At 39.6% G+C, this 20,069-nt stretch overlaps 2 protein-coding genes across 4 annotated transcripts in view; one reads left to right on the plus strand and one right to left on the minus strand.

Moving 5' to 3' along the window:
- The window catches only part of doc2d (double C2-like domains, delta), a 39,964-nt gene extending 37,609 nt beyond the window's left edge, over positions 1–2,355 (minus strand). Inside the window, exons 1-2 of one of the 3 annotated variants that reach the window (XM_035957299.2) lie at positions 2,184–2,354; positions 1,791–1,862 (exon numbers count right to left, since the gene is read on the minus strand). In XM_035957299.2, coding sequence (XP_035813192.2) covers positions 1,791–1,823 — 33 coding nt within the window. In that variant the 5' untranslated portion in view covers positions 1,824–1,862; positions 2,184–2,354. Of the gene's footprint in view, positions 1–1,790; positions 1,863–2,183 lie in introns of all 3 variants that reach the window. The other 2 variants (XM_055009622.1, XM_023290350.3) reach the window with 2 other exon arrangements.
- Positions 2,356–16,733: 14,378 nt separating this feature from the next.
- cabp4 (calcium binding protein 4) overlaps positions 16,734–20,069 on the plus strand; it is a 30,021-nt gene continuing 26,685 nt past the window's right edge. Inside the window, exon 1 of the mRNA XM_035957296.2 lies at positions 16,734–16,780. The gene's annotated coding sequence lies outside the window, so the exon portion shown is untranslated. The remainder of the gene's footprint in view (positions 16,781–20,069) is intronic.

The raw sequence follows: 20,069 nt of genomic DNA on the forward strand, positions 1-20,069 counted from the left end.
GATTATGAAGGGGTGAGCCAATGAGAGAGTAAAGGAATGAATGAGGTGGAAAAAAAATGAAGAGAATAACAGCTGGGATCATATAAACAACAGCTCAGCCTCCTGTGGGTTTGTAACTGTCTACTTTCTGTGAGTTTACACAGTAGCAGGGGTCCATTCTATTCCAGGTAAGATAACATTGGCGACACACTGAAAGAAGCAATATGCTGAAAATCACAACACATCTGAAACATCGTGGAATTGAAAATATCTCAAAAGCTAAAATAGAATTTGCCAGAACCTTTGCCACTTCAAGTGTGACTCACACATTGTGTCAGCACCACCGAGCCTGTGCTCTGAATGAATATTCAAATGCACTGCTGTAAACTATGAACAAGTGATGTCACTTGTGTATCTGCACTTCACTCTAATCCTTCTCTTATCTCTCTCTTTCATTCCTTTCTCTCTCATCTGCAAGTCTCCTGTGCAATATTTACATAATGCTATTTGAAGTCTTTCTCAATCTTTGCCTTATTTGTCACCAAATGAAGCATAATAACTGGTACCGAACTCCATCGTCGTTAAGCCAAATGCTATCATTTCCTATTTTTCTCACAGTGATTAAGGAAAGACTGAAGACGTTTTCTCTCGTGTTCTCCCACAGAGTTGCTGTGTCTTTAATATTTCAAGAGCTGCTTTGATTTTATTGGTCACAGAAACAAACTTCAAACTGGAATGTGGCAATGTTCTCTTTGTCTCCTGGTGCTGTCCCAGCTTAAAATGGTAAAAGATAAAAAATAACTAGGTTTGGTCTTTACCTAATATATGCAAACAGTAGAAAAATACAAATAGAGTTCCACTTCATGAACAAGCAGCTGCACGAGACCCAAACTAAATCACCACAGCGTTACAACTGCAGGTCATTTAAGGATCCTGTCACTTGTCATCCCACTGTATTTTTTATATCTCCATCACGTCAGTGCTGGTTACTGGAGACATTTGTTCTCTAATGTTTGTGTTTATCAGCTTGCTGCCCTGGCTTTAAGACTCTGCTTTTCCCCAGAAAAACAATTTCTTTTTTTTTTGTCTTGTATTTGACTGATATGTCTTATGTAAACATAAATCATCAGGCATTCTCTTAATTATGTTCCGTTATTTGAAAAGTGCTTGGCTGAAAACTCACATATCAAAGTGTTGACTTCAGATCTGAAGAAATTTTCATTATAGATTAGGTCATTAATAATTGAAAGAGTGAGAAAATAGTGAAGTTGCCACGACTCAAACTGGCATCTTCAAAATGCTTGTTTCATCTGGCCAAAGAATTTCAATTTACATTAATAGTAAGCAGAGAAAAGCAGAAAATTTTCACACATGAAAGGCTGGAAAAGGGTAATTATTGTTACTTTTGCTTGAAGAATTACACAAAATTAATTAATTATGATAACTGCCACTGATTATGCTTCCATAAATTTGCACATGAAATAACTGATTTAGTCATTCAGCTCTGGATAACTCCAAGTTCTCTTTCATAGCAGACGGATGGTGCATGATCTGCCTTTACAGGAACCTAATGTTGGATAGCTTTTAGATTTTGTCTTTAAATTTAGATTAAGTCTTTAAATTGAAAATGCCTCAGCTGTATTTGGAAGCCATGCAAAAATCTGCAACTTAACTGAAAATACTACCAAGATTTGATGCTTTACTTTGTTTCCATCAGTTTTGCTGTCAGAATAAAACATTTTCACGCATGTATATATATATATCTACTGAAGTGATCTTTTAACACATTCATATCAACACAGGAGACTTACCTCAGTTGAAAACTTGCATTTCCAAGAGCACATCCCATCCTCCTGGCCATACTAAGTTACAGTGCAGCAACACTTCCTCACACACACACACACACACACACACACACACACACACACACACACACATACATGTGCTAAGACCCTCAACACAGATGAAGACCCCAAACTGCCTGTTTCCATCATCAGTACCTCCACTCATTCCTCACCACTCTTACGTAACAACACCCAAATTTCACCGCTTGCGTACCCATGTACAAAATGATCACTTGCAGCATGTTGCTCACAAACTCACCCGCTCGTCTACATACTAAGATGCGCACATGCAAGCACATGTGCGCAGACACTTGCAGACATCCACATGCACAAATATAGCCGTCCACAAAAAAAACGTACCCAGGGACAGTCTTCATCTGTGCCAGCGCTCCATCTTGCCTGCACTCACGTCCTCTGTTTCTCACACACTGTGGAGCATGCAGACCAGCTTTGAGTCAATATATCCCTCTGTACTCGCTCTCTCTCTCTCCTTCTCTGCCTCTGTCTCTGTTCATCGCTCTCCTCCTCTCCTCCGTCCCTCCCTCCTTCCCTTCCCCTTCAGTTGTGACGTATCTGGTTAAAATCCCCATCAGTTGTTTTCACTCACTTTCTCAGCAGTGGGGAGATTTAAGGAAACCCGGGAAAATGGGTGGCTGGTGGGTGGGGAGGGGGTGCAAAGAGAGCGAGAGAGAGACAGACAGACAAGCTGAGCAAGACAGAGGGACAGAAGAGTACATAAAGCAATATTGTACAGAGAGACAGACAAATGCAGAGAGCAACACCAGACACCAAAGACAAACGCATGGAGAGGCAGATATATGCAGCACACTGGCAGGAAAAATGGATGTGAAAACACTGAACGCACACACACACACACACACAGTAGAAAATATTGCTCTGGGATTTAAAAAAAAGGAAACCAAAAAATCAGCAGCTGAAGGACAGAGAGAGGAAATTAAATTCAACATGTTGACTGAGCTGAACAAAATACACTGCCAGCCATTAAATCGCACTGGCAGATTACTTTGTGTTGGCTGTTACTACGGCCAGTATCAGACAAGCATATGTGTGTGTGTGTGTGTGTGTGTGTGTGTGTGTGTGTGTGTGTGTGTGTGTGTTTGAGCGTGTGTGCAGCTGCATTTGTCTGCATGTGTCCAACTTCTGTCGTAGTAGCGGCTGCCACCTGCCACAGTAATGAAATGAATCCAAGGTAACAATGCTTCAATAGCAGTGGATTTATGTGGGATGTCGCTGATGTGAATCACTGGGGGGACAGGAGCAGTGGGTGAAGGAGATGGAGAGGAAGCTTGATGTGGACATTTGGGAGAAAAACACACGGACTGGTAAACCTTACTGTTCTGTTGGGGAGCTTCAGACATAAAAATATGTTTTGCTTTGCTTTATCACGGTGATGCATCATGACTTTTTCTTCTGTTTTTATGAGAATCATTTATAACCCCTCACAGTTTAATAGAATTTAGTTTTATCTGTGATTCGTGTTGACAGTTCACTGAACATCTTTTTAGGCTTCTGCTTTTTTTCTATTTTAATTTTAGAAGAGCTTTTTAAAGGTTTAACACTGATTTAGATATGTCTGTCATCTAATGGCTTCAAAAATAAATCACAATGTAGGAGAACAGTGTAAATTCCTTAGTTTATGAATTACTTCTCGGCAACCATATAGAACTATAAGATTTCCCAAGATAGTGCCATAACAATGTTGGACAGCCATGTTTTGTCCTCCTCAGCAGATTATCTTCAATCTAAATTGAAGATACTTAGTTTTAATCTAATCAAAAAAAGAAATGCCTGTTTTAAGGAAAGTTAATTGAGTAAATTAAATGAATTTTCTGAAGGAAACGGAGCCAAATTTGGAATTTTTGACACCGCCTCCAGTGGAAATCAAGTTTTTATCATTTTCACATGTCCATATTGTGTTTTTTATATATGCTGTAAGACATATCATGAGTAAAATAAGCAGTCATGGCTGAGCATTTCCATCTTGAAGTTGTAGTCTATCAATAACCATCTTAAAAACATGGATTTGGACTTTAAGGAACTAATTTTGCCAATTTACAAATATGTAACTTTCATATACAAAGATGAGTTCTTATGAGTTAAAGCAAAGACTGGAGAGGAAATCTAAAGGGAAACAAGGAAAACACTCAGAGAGCGCACAGTACTCTGCCAAGGCTGCTCAATCATTTATCATTTCCGATGCCTGAAATCTTGAAAAAGTTTGTGGCAGAAATCACAGCACCGTAGAATGTGGCCATTTAATATAGATGTACCCACAAACAAAATGACCTTGTGCTGAGCACAGGCGTGTGTTATGCATGTGTATGTTATGTACGGATACCAAATTACGTGACCTAAATATATTGCAGGTGGTGGGAATTGATGGGACTCCTTCATTTCTGACAGATAAGTCCTGATAAGTCCGCAGCCCTCGACTTGTAGTTGGATCGCAATCGTGATCGTCAGCAGGCAGCTGTTCACTTGTTGTCATAGTTACAGTGACGCTATGCCACTATCTCGCAATGACACAGAAATCTTTAACAAATCTGTGGATCCAGACTATAAGCCACATCACTGCCAAAATCTAATCACTTGGTCCTCGTGTCATTCCTGAACTTCCCTGACAATTTCATCCAAATCCATTGCTCCATTCTTGAATAATGTTACTAACAGACAGACAGATGGACAAACAGATGGACAAACGTACGCCGATCGTCACATAACTCTGCCGTTGTCAGAGTAAAAATGTTAAAAGTAGAGGATAGTTGGGGTAGAAAACTGCAAACATTGAATAAAGAAAGAACTGCGCCTCAGTGAGAGTCAGTTACACACATGCTCCCTCAGGTATTCAGGTATTGCAGAAAAGTTCCATTAATTGTACCACATAGCAGAAAAAACTGCTATAAAACAATAATTCCATGAGTTGTTTGTTCGGTCCAAAGTTACTTTTCATTGTAACGCCACCTTCTCGTGGACACAGAAATCATGTCCAGAGTAATGAAGCAAGGTAATGTAATTACACAGCCGCAGTAGTCTACATAGTGGAGGAGGCTGGGGTCAGTGGATGGGTTGACAAAATACTTTTACACCAGAGACCACTGTATACTTTTCATTCTAACTAACACAATGACAAAGTTTCCCTTCATTTAATTAAGTTCTTGTGACTAAACAGAACCAATCAGAGGAAAAAATATAAATGCTAGATTTCGTAATATTTATGCTATATTTCCTATAATGTAATTCAAGGGAAAGGACAAACAATCTATGTAGAATGTAACTCTCCGCTGTTAAATTGTAAAAGATGATGAGCAGCAAGCATGGCCAATTATATTAATAGTCAGCTGGAGGGAGAAGGGGGGTAAATATATGTGGATGAACGTGCTCATCCATTTGTAAACACTTAGTTTTACTTTGAGCATCTCATTACTATCAGCATTACCTCATCAATATTGTGTTAACAGACCATTACGCTTTATATTAATTAATTTGCAAAAAGGCCATGTGGGCTAAATGAATTGAAATGAGATAAATGAATGCTCAGTCTACCGATTTTAAACCATCAGTCTATAAATAGGTATTTTAGACATGGGCCACATGCTTTAAGTGACTTGAAATTGATGCAGAAGTGCTCCTGAAGTACACCTCTGCCTGACTTCTGATCTTATGTACAAAAAGATGAGGGTATACTCGCAGTGTTTTCATGGTGTTGGTTTCTACAGAGCTGCTCATCCCTTTAGTGAAAATGAAACCCACAGCAGCAGTTACCAGACAGCTACAGAGCGCTCACAGCTGACCTACCGACCTCCAAAACCCTCAGACGCTCTCCATGTGGCTGGGTACCCAGGAGAGACACTGTACTCTAGCAGGAGAGCTGTTATAGTACAATTAGGTCACGGATGATTTACAGTCAATTACAGGTTTCTAATGTACTTCTGCAAGGTTAGTTAGACAAAATTCCCCAAAAATATTTTCTCAATTCTCCCTAGTGGTTGCTTCCCTGGGATGTACCTACTGCTGAGGACAGTGAGGTAATGTCTTTGTATTCTTTCTAACTTTGTAACTTCCGGTTATACCCCGGAGTTGGGACATTCCCTTTCCGGTTAAATTTGGATTTGTAAAAGTGTTTTCGGACTTGTAAAAGTGTTTTGTCGCTTGTAAATTTGTCTTGGAGGTTGTATAAGTGTTTTGTCGCTTGTAAATTTGTCTTGGAGGTTGTAAAAGTGTTTTGAATTATGTAAATTTTGATTTTGGATTTGTAAAAGTGTTTTTAGACTTGTAAAAGTGTTTTATCGCTTGTAAATTTGTCTTGGAGGTTGTAAAAGTGTTTTGCATTATGTAAATTTGGTTTGCACCTCTCGGCCACCGTACTTCCAACACGGTTGTTTAAGAAATGAGAAGCTCCTCACAGCATCAGTGAGGATTAAATAAGTTGTTGCAGCTGAAACATATTCATCACTGCAGTAATTATCCAATGGAAGGCTCTTACTTATTTACTTAGTTAAATCCAAATGGCAACAGTTTTTTTGGGCAGGCAGTGTTTGTGAATCAGTTTGAGCCACTTTGTTTGTTTTCCATTTAAAGAGTCAGGAATATGTACAAAAACCTGATCCTTTTTTTTAGTGTATAGATAAATGACAGCTCAGGAATTACTCAAGAAACATGACCAAGAGCCCATTGTGTTGACTTGTTTCCTAAACCCACCACTCCCCAGTATGATCAAGCATCCGTGGGATATTCTGGAAAATTCCCAATCCACATGGGTCCCCTACTGTAGCCTACAAAACCCAAAGGATTTGCTGCCAGTGTCCCAGTGTCAGACACCACAGGACACCGCCAGTGGTGTTAATGCCTCAATGGATATCAGCTGTTTTGGGGACTTATGCAACATTAGGCAGCTGGTTTAAATATTCTGGATGATCAGTATATACATATATTACACTTCAGTGAAAAGTAATCATGAGGATGTTGTTCAAATTCAAAACGTACTTAGTATTATCTGAACGTGAAAGGTGACGACATTATAACAGCAGATTGACAAAGTCGTGACTGAGGTGATAAGAACATTTGACAAGCACAGGCTCAATCAATGCATTCACAGTGTCATGAATTTGTCTAGTTTACCATGTCCAGGCCAGTTCTAAGGAAGAAACACAATCAATTGTACTTGAAGAATGAAGTCTGGGTGATGGCCCTGCGGTATTGATCTTTCTCAGGGGTAAACATTAGGTAGCCTGTCAGATGGATATTTAACACAGTGGCATTGTCCATGAAATGACAAAAGTAAAGAACAGCGAGCAGCATCCAAAGAAAACAAGAAGAAAAGTGAGGGCAAAGTGAGCGCAGAGCGTGACGACAAATATCAACGGAGACAGGTGAATTCAAAACAACTTTTTGTCATACCACCATGTTTCCAAGAAAATCATGAAGCTCACCTCAATAACAAGTAAGGAGAACTGTAAAAAAAATAAATAAATAAAAAGAAATGAAAAATAAAACCTATGATCAGGGGGTAAAATTCATTCAGCTGCCACACATCCCTCAGCCCTCATGTGAGCACGATTAAAGTGTCCACATCACATGAACATAACATCAATAATAAACATCTGGAATGAGTGAGGAAGAGATTGGTGGGAAGGAAGGAGAGGCTACAAGCAATTTGTGGAGGAGCATTCATCCAGTCCTTCTGCATGGGAAGATAATCTCCTCCCATTACTGCAGCACAAAGCAGAGCAGGTTTTCCATTAAGTGTACAACCAGAGCCTCCCCAGCCTCTCAGCCAGCCATTAGCTCCGAGATTAAGTAAACCTCTATTTACATACTGTAGCACTGGCACATACTGAATTTTTCAACATTTGGCACAACGCAGGACAAGAAATTGCATAAATCTTCTGATAAAGATCAAAAGAACTGCTCACCATATCCTACACTTGTCCTTGAAAGTATGTGCATTCATATCATGAATTCCTGAGTTTCTTCTCTGCTTCTGTTACAAAATGCATGCTGACTGTGTACTGCAGGAGCCTGTATGTGAAGCTGAAACTAAAATCCAGTTTTCAGACTTCATAATATACACTAAGTCAACATTAAAATAGCCTATAGAGATCCTGCCGGTGCCACTAAAACAGCTCTTACCGTTTGAAGTCTTTGCTGCATAAGACCTCTAAAGGTGTTCTGTGGTATCAGGCATAAGGATCTCGGCAACAGACCCTTTAAGTCCTGTAACTTGCAAGATGGAGAATCCCTGGATCAGACTTGTTTCTCCAGCATGTCCCACAGATGCACGATCAGATCGGGGTAAGTAGAATATGGAGGCCAACTCAACAACTTGAACTCTTTGTTATGGTCCTCAAACTAGTCCCGAACAATTTTTGCAGTGTTATTATCCTTTAACAAGACAATAATAGATGTCATTAGCTTCTTCTGTCAGTGGTTTTAATGTTGTGGTTGATCAGTGTGAAAGTATTTCCTTTGTGTTTCTTACAGTTGTTGCAATAGGCGCGTAGTGAATAAGAGGAGCACTCAAGGCTGCTCAGTCGTTGTATGATTTCCGATGGATAAGTTCCAATAAGTTCGCAGCGCTGGATTTGTAATAGGATCGCAAATATGTGATCCCCAGCAGGCAGCTGACAAAATGTTCATTTGTAGTCATAGTTACAGTGACGACGTGCCGCTATCTCGCAATGATACTCTTTAACAAATACATGAATCCAGACTATAAGCCCCATCACTGCCAAAATCTAATCAGTTGGTCATTGTGTCATTTCTGACCTTCCCTGAAATTTTCATCCAAATCCGTTGGTCCATTTTTCAGTAATGTTGCTAACAGACAAACAGACAGACAGACAAACGTACGCCAATCTTCACATAACTCTGGCGCATCTGTGATTTAAACACTCCCGGTGTATGCGACTCCATTCTGCTCAATGTCATGAATCAAATTACCAGTAAACATCCAGAATGTTGATCTTATAGCATTACCCTTTGACGTGAATTACCACAGTGTAGTTGTTTGCCATCACTACATCTTCTTCACTGAACGAGAGACCGGTAAGATTAGCAAGAGCCAGTTTCTTGTAAAACATGGAAAGTTTATATCTCTCTGTATGACTCCAAGTAAAGTGACACGTCATACAGAGCAGTGATTAACTTCCTCACTGCTTTATGATTATCTCAGAACTACTTTGTCCTTTATGAAACCTCAAAAGAAAAGAGAGCCATTATTCTATATTGTACTGTAAAGTGTTGCTAAGGAAAAAACGTCATCCAGTTCATTCAATTACACACCAACATTGGCCACCACAATTGCTGTTCGTGCTAAAAATAAATGAGATTGCAGCAAAATGAGTTCTAAGTGGTGAAGGGGCAGGTTTTATCCCCCATGAGGTCCACTTTTCATTTGTTGGAGGAAGAAGGTGTTATTTCTTCTTTCAAAAGTTACAAAGGTCATAAAAATAAATAAAAAATAAAAAACAACAGTCTACCTGTAGGTGAAGCTTACGTCATCAGCGTCTCATTTAGCAGCAGCCAGGATGTGAATTCTGCAAAACTGCCTTGAGTGTTTTGACATATTGTGTGAGTGACATTTGAATGCAGCTCAAGAATCGTTAAAAGGGCAGTGGTTGATTCTGAGATTGACATCAATCACAGGAAGCTGTGTGAATTTAATAGGCAGCGGGATGTTGGCGTGTGCATTTTTTAACAGGTGGCTAGCTGTTGATGTTGCCCTGGGGTGGCAGTTGGTGTCACAGGTGCTGCTCACGCTTTGCTTCGGGGAGGGAATCATCACTGCTCGTGTTGGCAGAGAGTGCTTCTCTGTCAAGGTGCATTATTCTTTTCACCACATGCCCCGTCCCCAACTTCAGTCCTGCATGGCTTCTGCTCTCACACAAGTAGCTGCACTTTCTATTTTTCCTTTGTTCACTCTCAGCTCTGCCTCCCACCGCTCTACTATCACCCACTACATCACCTTCCTCCTTCACCCTCCCCTCATTTTACCAGTCTTTCCTCGGCTCCATTTCTCTCTCAGAGGGTTTGTTTTTGACTCAGACAGATCCCATTAACCCTATCTGTGATTTGTCCTTAACTCTGACAAGCAGGGTAGCACACCGAGAGAACAGGTGGGGTTTCTTTTTAATTCATGTACACGCGCAATGTCACAGAAAAAACTTTTCATTTTCTAATGTTTTCTGACAAGCCCAGCCACCAGTGCAAAAAGAAAGGATGACCCCTGTCAAAGGGGATGACAGACTGACAGAATGATATTCCCTCAGGTTAAATGTGTTATTTCATCTTTTTGTTTATTTTATGCGTCTCCTCTTGCTCTTTTTGGGTTCATGTGCACAATGGGCCCCTCTGACATTAAGCTTTGTTGTTCAAACCTCTGTTTTCATTTAACAGGTTCCTGCGCAGGTTGGATACCTGATCGGATCTGAAGCATATAGAGTCGGGAGGTTACCTTATTTCTTGTTTTATCTCTCATAAGATTGAATTACTCTCCTGCTGACGCTGATTCCAGAGCAGCCTGCTGTTCCACCTCCGAAGCAAAGCTCAGCACTAACACGGCCACATTATTTGCCACTGACCCAATTAGGTCCTGCATAGATTCTGGATATGTATTGCTCTCTCTCTCCCTACTCTCTTTCTTTCTCTCTCCCTTGTTTGCCCTCTTCTTATTTTTCCTCTGCTCCTTTTGATAAATAGTGCTGCTTTTTAGGACAAATGACAGCTCTGTGATTAATTGCGCTCTTGCGCTTTCCCACTCCTTTCTCTATTTCAATTTCTGTTTCTCACCAGCTGACTACAAAGAAAAAATAAAATCTATCTTTACCTGGGTTTGCCTCATCAGCATATTCCCATAAATAAAACAGTTGGGGTGAAGGGGAAGAGGAGGAGGTTGATGTGGAGTGGTGGAGGGAAGTGTGGCCCAGAGGCAGGGCAGTGGGCATGTGCGAAATGGAGGGGTGAATGGATAGAGAGGGAAAGGAGAGATGAGCCAACTGCTCCGGATCAGGAGTGTGAAGGTGACTGCAGTGAATAAGTCAAAGAGATGGAGATGAAATGAAAGAGAAATGCAAATGTTAAAAGCCAGAAAATAGACAGAAGAAGAGAGAGAATGATCCAAACGTGAAAACTAAAATGAGATATAGAATGAGATAGATAGATAGATAGAATGTCTGAACAAGTTCCACAGCAAAAAAAAAAACTCAAAGTGAAATGAACAAGCACCTTCAGAACTCCAAGCCCTTTCATGATTTGAAGGAAAACAGTCCCTTCTATCAAACAATAAAAGGATCATAAATGAACAGCAGATGAAGGAGCAAAATGGGGACGTGTTGAGAGAGCAGGGATGTTAGCGAGGTGTGCAGTCCGTGCCCCGTGGCAGAACGTCATGCTGTGCCTAATGAGCCAACGGTGCCGGCAATTAGTTCCTGATATGACATTATCAGTCACCAATAAGTGAACACATCATTAACCACGAGACCCCTCCAATAGCCTCCTCTTCCGTGTCTTGCTTTTACTTTTCATACCAACAAGCATGTTTTCTGGTGCACACATTTTTAATTAATCAGAATAAGGCTAACAATGCTACCTTTTAGTCATGGAGCCCAAATGTTATTAACCACATTCATGTATTGGCGACACCTGCTGTAGCCCATCACAGCAGACATTGGGCGAGAGGCGTAACATCCTGCACAAGTCACCAATTCATCCCACCATGTTATTACCAACAGTGTAACTAAATTCTAAATCCAGGGGAAAAAAACACTTGTTTCCTTATAAGTAGTAATTTGCAACAGTACCAAAGCCTTGAATGAAGCCCATAATAGAGACTTATTAACATTCTGAGGAAACCTTGATGCAAATATCTGATCAGTGGCAAAAATTTCCTACAGAACGCATCTGAAGAAAATTCCATGACAATAAACACTACGGTTCAAAAGTTTGGGGTCACCCAGACAATTTCATATTTTCCATGAAAACTCACACTTTTATTCATATACTACTAACATAATTGCACAAGGGTTTTCTAATCATCAGTCAGTCTTTCAACACCATTAGCTAACACAATGTAGCATTAGAACACAGGAGTGATGGTTGCTGGAAATGTTCCTCTGTAACCCTATGTAGATATTCTACAAAATCAGCCGTTTCCAGCTAGAATAGTCATTTACCACATTAACAATGTCTAGACTGTATTTCTGATTAATTAATGTTGTCTTCATTGAAAAAAAAACCTTTTCTTTCAAAAATAAAGACATTCCTAAGTGACCCCAAACCTTTGTACAGTAGTGTATTTTATATACTTTTAACAAAATCAGCTCATGATCTAATGCAAGGTTTGTCTCTTTGTGATTACATTTGGGTAACTCAAACCAGGTTAGGAGAGATTGTGGTTCTGATTTAAAATTGAAGATATCAGCTGACTTAAGGAGTGACTCATGGCAGGTTTGTTTTATTAATATGAAATTAAACGCTTTCTTGAAAGTTTCCGGTTTCTCTCAAAACATTTCTTCAAAAGAAATCAATACTGCATGAGTGTTTTTTCTAAAAGAAAGAGTTTAAAAATAGAACTTTTCCTTGTAGGACTCCATCAGCATTGACTGCATGCACCATGTCCTTCATCCAATCCAAATCAAGCCCACTACGAAAGTTGATTTCTACTTAAGTCAACAATTCAAAGGTCCACACTCCATTGGGAGCTAAGTGGTGCATGAAATGCACATTATTGCACTCACTTGTCTTTTTCCGTGAAGGTAAGGGGTGGAGTAAGTTTCCACTTCTTCAAAAAAGGCAAAGCGCTAAATAAGGGCTTTGCTTGGACTCACTAAGCATATTTGAGTGTGGCGAGGGTCTGATCGCACAGGGGAATAGTTCTCTTAACCATTCCCCACTGCAGCACTGCCTCGATGGGCAAGGAAGAGGGGAAAGCGAGAGAGAGGAAGACAAAGTGCAGAGAAAACTGAGAGAAAGCATTAAAATAAGATTATGCTTTACTTGCAGTTTTTGTTTTCTTATGAGCACAACAAAGTGGCTCCATTTATATAAAGTTGTTGTGGTTTTTTAAAATTACAACATATGTTTCACCGAAAAGATGATCTGTTTTGCATTTTTACAGATTTTCATGTGGTGTGACATTTGTGTGAGTCATGGATCAGGCAGCAGGTTTGTCCAGTGAAGTGAGACAAAGTTCAGGTGCAGACTAAAACAAAATGCCAAGGAGAGGAAGAGCAGAGTTTGTTTGGACAGTTACACATCTCTCTGAAGTGCAGCCAATTCTGATCTCATTGTTGGGTTAAATTTAAGGTGTCCTTTTGACAAGAATAGTGAGTACGTATGTGATACGTTGGTAGTCTAAAGGAAATGGCTCGAGGGACCTGAAATCCCTCTAAATCCTTTGACCAACTTCACTAACAAACAGGAGCCAATCAGTGAACTCGGTCAGTTGAGAAATAGAAGGATGGACAGCACAAAGAGGAAAATACTGTCTCTCCTGCTACATATATGCAGCACGCGCACACACACACACACACACACACACACACACACACACACACACACACACACACACACACACACACACACACACACACACACACACACACACACACACACACACACACACACACACACACACACACACACACACACACACACACACACACACACACACACACACACACACACACACACACACAGCTGCCATAGAGAGGCAGCTTTACAAAGCTAGCTCAAACTTCAAACAGTGAATCCACTGTCATTATGCTGGCAGCATTTAACATCCAGTGTGTCACTATCTGGACTTCTTACTTCAGGCTTAAATGGATATCTACATTTTTTTCAGCTGTCAGTTAATTAACCTCTAAAACCATGAATTTCCCTTCTATTTTCCCGTCAGTAGCTTAAATAAGCCCTTTTCACTCTTTCTGCCACATGTACAATTTATAACCCTTATCTGCTGCCTCTAATACTTGAATATCTAAAGGGCAACCACTGCAACATTGCAAAACACATTGTTTTATTTATTCTTCCACCCAATTCTGCATGACGTCTGCAGTGGCTTCATGAGATAACCCGGTAAAACAACTTAATATGCAAAGGTTGAGTTGTGCTCCCTCAGACTATTTCATGTTCTCTCTGTTTTGTCTGCTCACAGAAGTCACATATAGTTTTATGGCTGTCTCCGTATCTGTGTGTTATCTGTGTCCCCGATGGCGTTCCTTCAGCAATACAGAAAATCTAGAGATTGACTTACCAGCAGCGTATAAAGCAGAGAGACCTTTCCTGGTTAGATTCCTGAAGCTTTTGTAAGCTGACATAATCTTTCATCAGTGTTTTTAAGTGAGAAGCATTTGAAGGATCACTTTTTAAAAATTATTTTAGCACTTTGTAAGCTAGAAGATCCTCGGTTCGTGACCCGGCCTTCCTGGGATCTTTCTGGATGGAGTTTGCATGTTCTCCCTGTGCATGTGTAGGTTTTCTCCGGGTACTCCGGCTTCCTCCCACAGTCCAAAAACACGCTGAGGTTGATTTGTGATTCTAGACTGTCCATAGGTGATTGTTTGCCTCTATGTGTAGCCCTATGATAGACTGGCGACCTGTCCAGGGTGTCCCCTGCCTTCATCGTAAGTCATCTGGGATAGACTCCAGCCCCTGTGTGACCCTAATGAATATTAGGCGGTGTATAGATAATGGATGGATGGTTAAAGGTAAGCCATTTGTGAGCAAACAGTAAATATAACTCTCATGAAAACTGCACCACTCCAGTGCAGCAGTAGTGGTATTCATGCTTGACATAATTTGAACTCGCGCATACTTTCTGTTTAATTGGCTTTCCAACCTTTTAGACATCTGTTTAAAAGTTCTAAAAACTCTGGCCATGCATTTCATTTTGGCAGAGTTATGTGACGATTGGGGTTGGTTAGTCTGTTTGTCTGTTAGCTGTTACCCGTTTACCAGGTTAAAAAAAAGTTTCAGAACCAGTTTGCAAACATGACCTTAGTAACGTTTGAAAGAAGAAATAACACCTTCTTCCTCCAACAAATGAAAAGTGGACCTCATGGGGGATAAAACCTGCCCCTTCACCACTTAGAACTCATTTTGCTGCAATCTCATTTATTTTTAGCACGAACAGCAATTGTGGTGGCCAATGTTGGTGTGTAATTGAATGAAATGGATGATGTTTTTTCCTTAGCAACACTTTACAGTACAATATAGAATAATGGCTCTCTTTTCTTTTGAGGTCGCATACGCTGGGAGTGTTTAAATCACAGATGCGCCAGAGTTATGTGAAGATTGGCGTACGTTTGTCTGTCTGTCTGTTTGTCTGTTAGCAACATTACTGAAAAATGGACCAACGGATTTGGATGAAAATTTCAGGGAAGGTCAGAAATGACACAAGGACCAAGTGATTAGATTTTGGCAGTGATGCAGCTTATAGTCTGGATCCACAGATTTGTTAAAGAGCTCTGTATCATTGTGAGATAGCAGCAAGGCGTCACTGTAACTATGACCACAAGTGAACAGCTGCCTGCTGGCGATCACATGATTGTGATCCTACTACAAATCCACCGCTGCGGACTTATCGGGACTTATCCATCGGAAATCATACAAGGAACAATTAATTAAATTGTGGGGGTGTTTCTGAGTCGAATCAAGTCCTGCCACCTGCTACATATTTAGATCACGCAAGTCTGCATCCGTACATAATGTACACATGTATAACACACGCCTGTGCTCAACGCAAGGTCATTTTGTTTGTGGGTACATCTATATTAAATGGGCACATTCTATAGTGCCATGATTTCTGTCACACATTTTTTTCAAGTTTTCAGCTGTTGGAAATGATACGACTGAGTAGCCTTGGGGGAGTACTGCACTCTCTGAGTGCTTTTCTTGTTGCTAATGTTTAACTTGGTCCAGGGCTTATGTAAATATGTTAAAGGAAATCAAATAAAGAAAAAAAACACAAATGTAACGCAGTCATATTGAAAAAACAGCAGTCTTGTTATTACTATCAGAATTGCTAATAATACCCCATATGTAGCCATACAAGCAACCGTATTGCGCTGCGACTCTGTTCCAAGGCTGCAATTTTTCATTATTTGCATCATTAGACAACAAACATGAGTGTAATGTTGAGTGAAGATCTCTTACCTCTGGGTGATCCGGTTTCAGTTTGATTTCACTCTGTAATTTGTCAGAAGTAAAGCATCAGGATTTATGGTGGGAATGCAAAACTTAAGGGAAATCTTTATTCAATGAGATTTATGTTTTTCGTGATACAAAATAAAGTAAAAATGCAGATCAGACTGAGAAAGTGTGAACAGTTGCTGTCACTAGTATCCTTTTAGTTTGGGGTAAGACACTATATCTTCTGCTGTCTGCTTTTGTGTTCACAGTCTGGCCAGACAAGTATAAATGTTTCTCATTTAGAATTTTTGTTGATCTAGGCTGTTTATGACTCATATAAGATGCAGAAAAGAGCTACATTTCTTATCTGTTAAATGTGTTCTCATTCAAATTATAGCAGAATTTTGCATCTTGAACACAGAAGTAAATGCTTGGTCCCTCTGTACAGGTGTGACACTGCCTATAGCAACTGTGAAACATATATTTGTAAGGATGCACTAATAGATCAGTCGATCAGGGTCGGAGAGGTTTAAAGATTTTGTGTTTCCAATCTAAAGTCATTCTAACCATAGTAGATTGAAATAAAACATAATACTGATCTAATTACGTAAAATGACTGTAGTAAGACAACATCATTGTCCTGTTCGTTCTTGAAGACTGAGGCGGCCACTTACATCTCTAATCCAGACATATTTAGCTGGATAATCACCTTCCATTATATAATCCTCAGGTTGGGTAAGGCTTCATACAGATACACTTCATCCGCATCTGTCATCCGACACAAAGGAGAAGCAAGAAGAACAATCAGAGTAAGTACAATAAACATGACATATAATATTATTTTTTCCAGCTTCCTTTGATGGCTGGAGAAGATAAGCCTGTGTATATGTGAGTACAGCTGGACTAATGATCTATATAATGTTAACTTGGTTTGTGTAATTGCTTAAAGCAACTTACATCAGCAATGGATCATTTGTAGTGAGTAAGCTCGGTAAAGAGCGTGTTTTTAGGCAGCCCACTCACACTCTAATGAGACAGACAAACATTTCCTTTCTGCTTTAAAACATTTCATTATGTGGATCTTGAGTATATTTTGCTGTGCAAGCCAACAGATGGCCAGCCCTCTGTTTGAATTTATTTTGGTTCAATATTTGTGCCCCTGTTGCTTGCTACAATGCAGTCGCATCAACAGACTTATTCAGACCAGCTCCACTGTGTGATTATCAGGCCGGCCTACAGAAACGCAGCCAGGAACATATCGCAATTGGACAAAAATTACACAAAGCCAATAGTAGATTTTTCCAAAATGAAGATACAAGATGTCTGTGAATGAGAAAAATATCTCATTCTCACCTCTCGTTCCCGATCTGCACCCGCATCGAAGGCGACATTCTCATTTCAGAGCCGTGACATGAGATCAGTGGTGGAGGAGGGAGAGGAGGGACGTGAGGTGGAGGAAGTGGTGGAGAGGTGTGAAGATAAGATGGAGTTCCAGACCTGATTGCATTACGATCGGTTGTTTATGGATTACACGCAGACTGGTTTGTCCCTCTGGGGTTGATTGTCTTCTGACTGGACAACAGGCGAATAGAAAGATAATAAGAAAACAAAGAGAAAATACAGACAGATTACAAAGAAAGGTGACACTTCATCGGAACTCACAACATGAGTGGAGCTGTGTGCATTTTTCTGTCTGTGGCTTTGTATTTGTGCACTTTTATGCCTGTCAGAGAGGTGCATTTTTTGTTTCCTGTTAAATCTTGGCACTCAACAGATTTCCTGTTGGCAAAATTTCGTGTTTCTTTAAGTGAATTGATTGTGACAAATCTCTGTAAACATACCGTGGTTAGTGGGGAGCTTTTCAGTCTGTCATATAAAGTCTTTTGAGGCTTCAGACAGAGCTGTGAAGAGTCTGAAAAATTGGTCCAAGTGATGTCATATCAGTCAGTGAAGTTGGTTCTAAAGACAAGTTTGAAAATGAAAAAACTTGAGAGGTGAACTTATCATAGCCCACTCCTTATCTCTACTCAAGACTAAATTGCACAAAACACCTGAATCAGTCAAGTCATATTGTGAATAATGTAACTACAGGAAGAAAAATATGTGGAATAGAAAGTATCTGTGGTTCAGCTGCATTGATTTTGATATTTTTAAAGAAATGTTTATCATAACTCTGACTCTCTTTAAATGATGATTTGTCTGCTTATGTATCAGAATGTGGCCATGTCTAACACCTGTAATTTTTCTCAGAACCTATGATCTCTCACATATTGACAAGACCTAAATAAGCCTTAAACGTTTCCAATTTAGCAGATTGTTTTTCATTTTAAGTTTTTGTAAACCTTCTTCCCTTCTCCTTCGGCTAATTAAATCTTAATTTGATTTTGTACACAAGCTATCTAAATGAGCCCAGAAACGGCAATCAAGGTGTTTTCTAACAAATTATAACATTTTCCTGTAGCTGGCTGCCAAATTGCTGAGACTGTTTTGACATGAAATGTGACAACATCTGTTTTCGTCTCATCAACATCAAGCTGCAGTGTGAACGGCGAGTTGCCTGTCAGGAGGAAAGGTGGAAGCAGTCTGAGCTCTAACCTTTTCTAAGCCTAACCAAGCAGCTATTGGGCCTAAAATTAACCAAATCTTAAGAACAGAAGGGGTGGAACAGAACAAAGACTGTATATAACAGACACACAGAGTCCACATGTGTGAAAAGTGAAGTGCATTCTTTGAAAAGGTCAATAGGGGAGCGACTCTTCTCATTGCAAAAACAAGCCAGACTGTAAAGAAGTCTGTGAGAAAAGGATCCTACTCGGCACTTGATTTATTACCTCAGTAATAATGCTCTTAATAAGTTTATAGCCTCAGTAGTTTCAAATCCTCTTCAATACAGAGTAATGTCCATTTTATGTATGAATGTTTTTTTTGTTTTTTTTTTTTAAAAATGGGACAGTTCGTATTAAGGAACATTTATACATAAATACGAGAGATTATACCCACATTCCATCTTAAGTCCTATTAGCAGGTTAAAAATGAAAAAAAAAATACAAATAACATAATATCATACCTGACCAAAGACATACAAAAAAGAAAAACAAGCAACAAGCAATAACACACAGTGCACACAAACCGACAAAAGCTGGAAGACCACGGCAAGCTACCAAGCAATAATTAATTAACATTTACACATGATTATATTGCACATATCTCTCCATCATTATTGCATATTGCTATACTACACTTACCCCTCTGTCACTATAGCACAAGATTCCACTACTATATCCCTCTGACACTACACATAATTGCATTGCACATTTCCCATTGTCAGTATTGCACATGATAACATTGCACGCTTCTCTTAATCATTATTGCACATATCTCTGTCTTCAGTACATATAATTACCCTGTACATGTCCCTTTATCACTATCGCTCATGATCCTTTAACACTATTACACATGATTGTATTGCACAAAGCCCACGTCTACACATTTAAAAGAAATTACGCAGAGTCCTCAAGAATAAGCCCCATCAATGGGCAAACAAATTTACACAGTGTTATGATCACAGGTCTGATTTTCCAATCGCCATGCTTTGAGATGTTTAGTAAATGAGGTGAGATGCGGTAGTTCACGAAATGCACTTGGTATAGTATTCCTGGTTTGAGATGCACGAAAAGAGAAAATAGACTAGGGTACTATGCAATTACCTCTAGAGCCTGCTCTGGTTGATCTGCTGGAATTTTTTTTTAACGATTCTTGTAGCGGAGGCGGAGCTTGGCCATGAAAAATTTTGTAAACAAAAACAGAATCAGTGTATTTTGTCCAGGTTTAATCAATCATATTTCTTAAGAATATAACAATGATGACACAATATTGTTTTTTTTTTTTAATTTAGAATCTTTAAAGCTTGTTTGTGAACTGTTACAATAGGTTTTATGGTTGTTTTACAGGTCAGTGCCCAACTCATTATATAGTACATCATTATAAATTATGGTACCATTTAAAGTAAAATAGAAGCAGAGCATTCTGTAGGATGTGGCTACCTTGTGATTAAAATGTCAATGTTGTATTTGGTTCTCGAATAAATTCCATCCCTCA

Source organism: Amphiprion ocellaris, chromosome 4 (assembly GCF_022539595.1).
Source record: "Amphiprion ocellaris isolate individual 3 ecotype Okinawa chromosome 4, ASM2253959v1, whole genome shotgun sequence".
Lineage (NCBI taxonomy): Eukaryota > Metazoa > Chordata > Actinopteri > Pomacentridae > Amphiprion > Amphiprion ocellaris.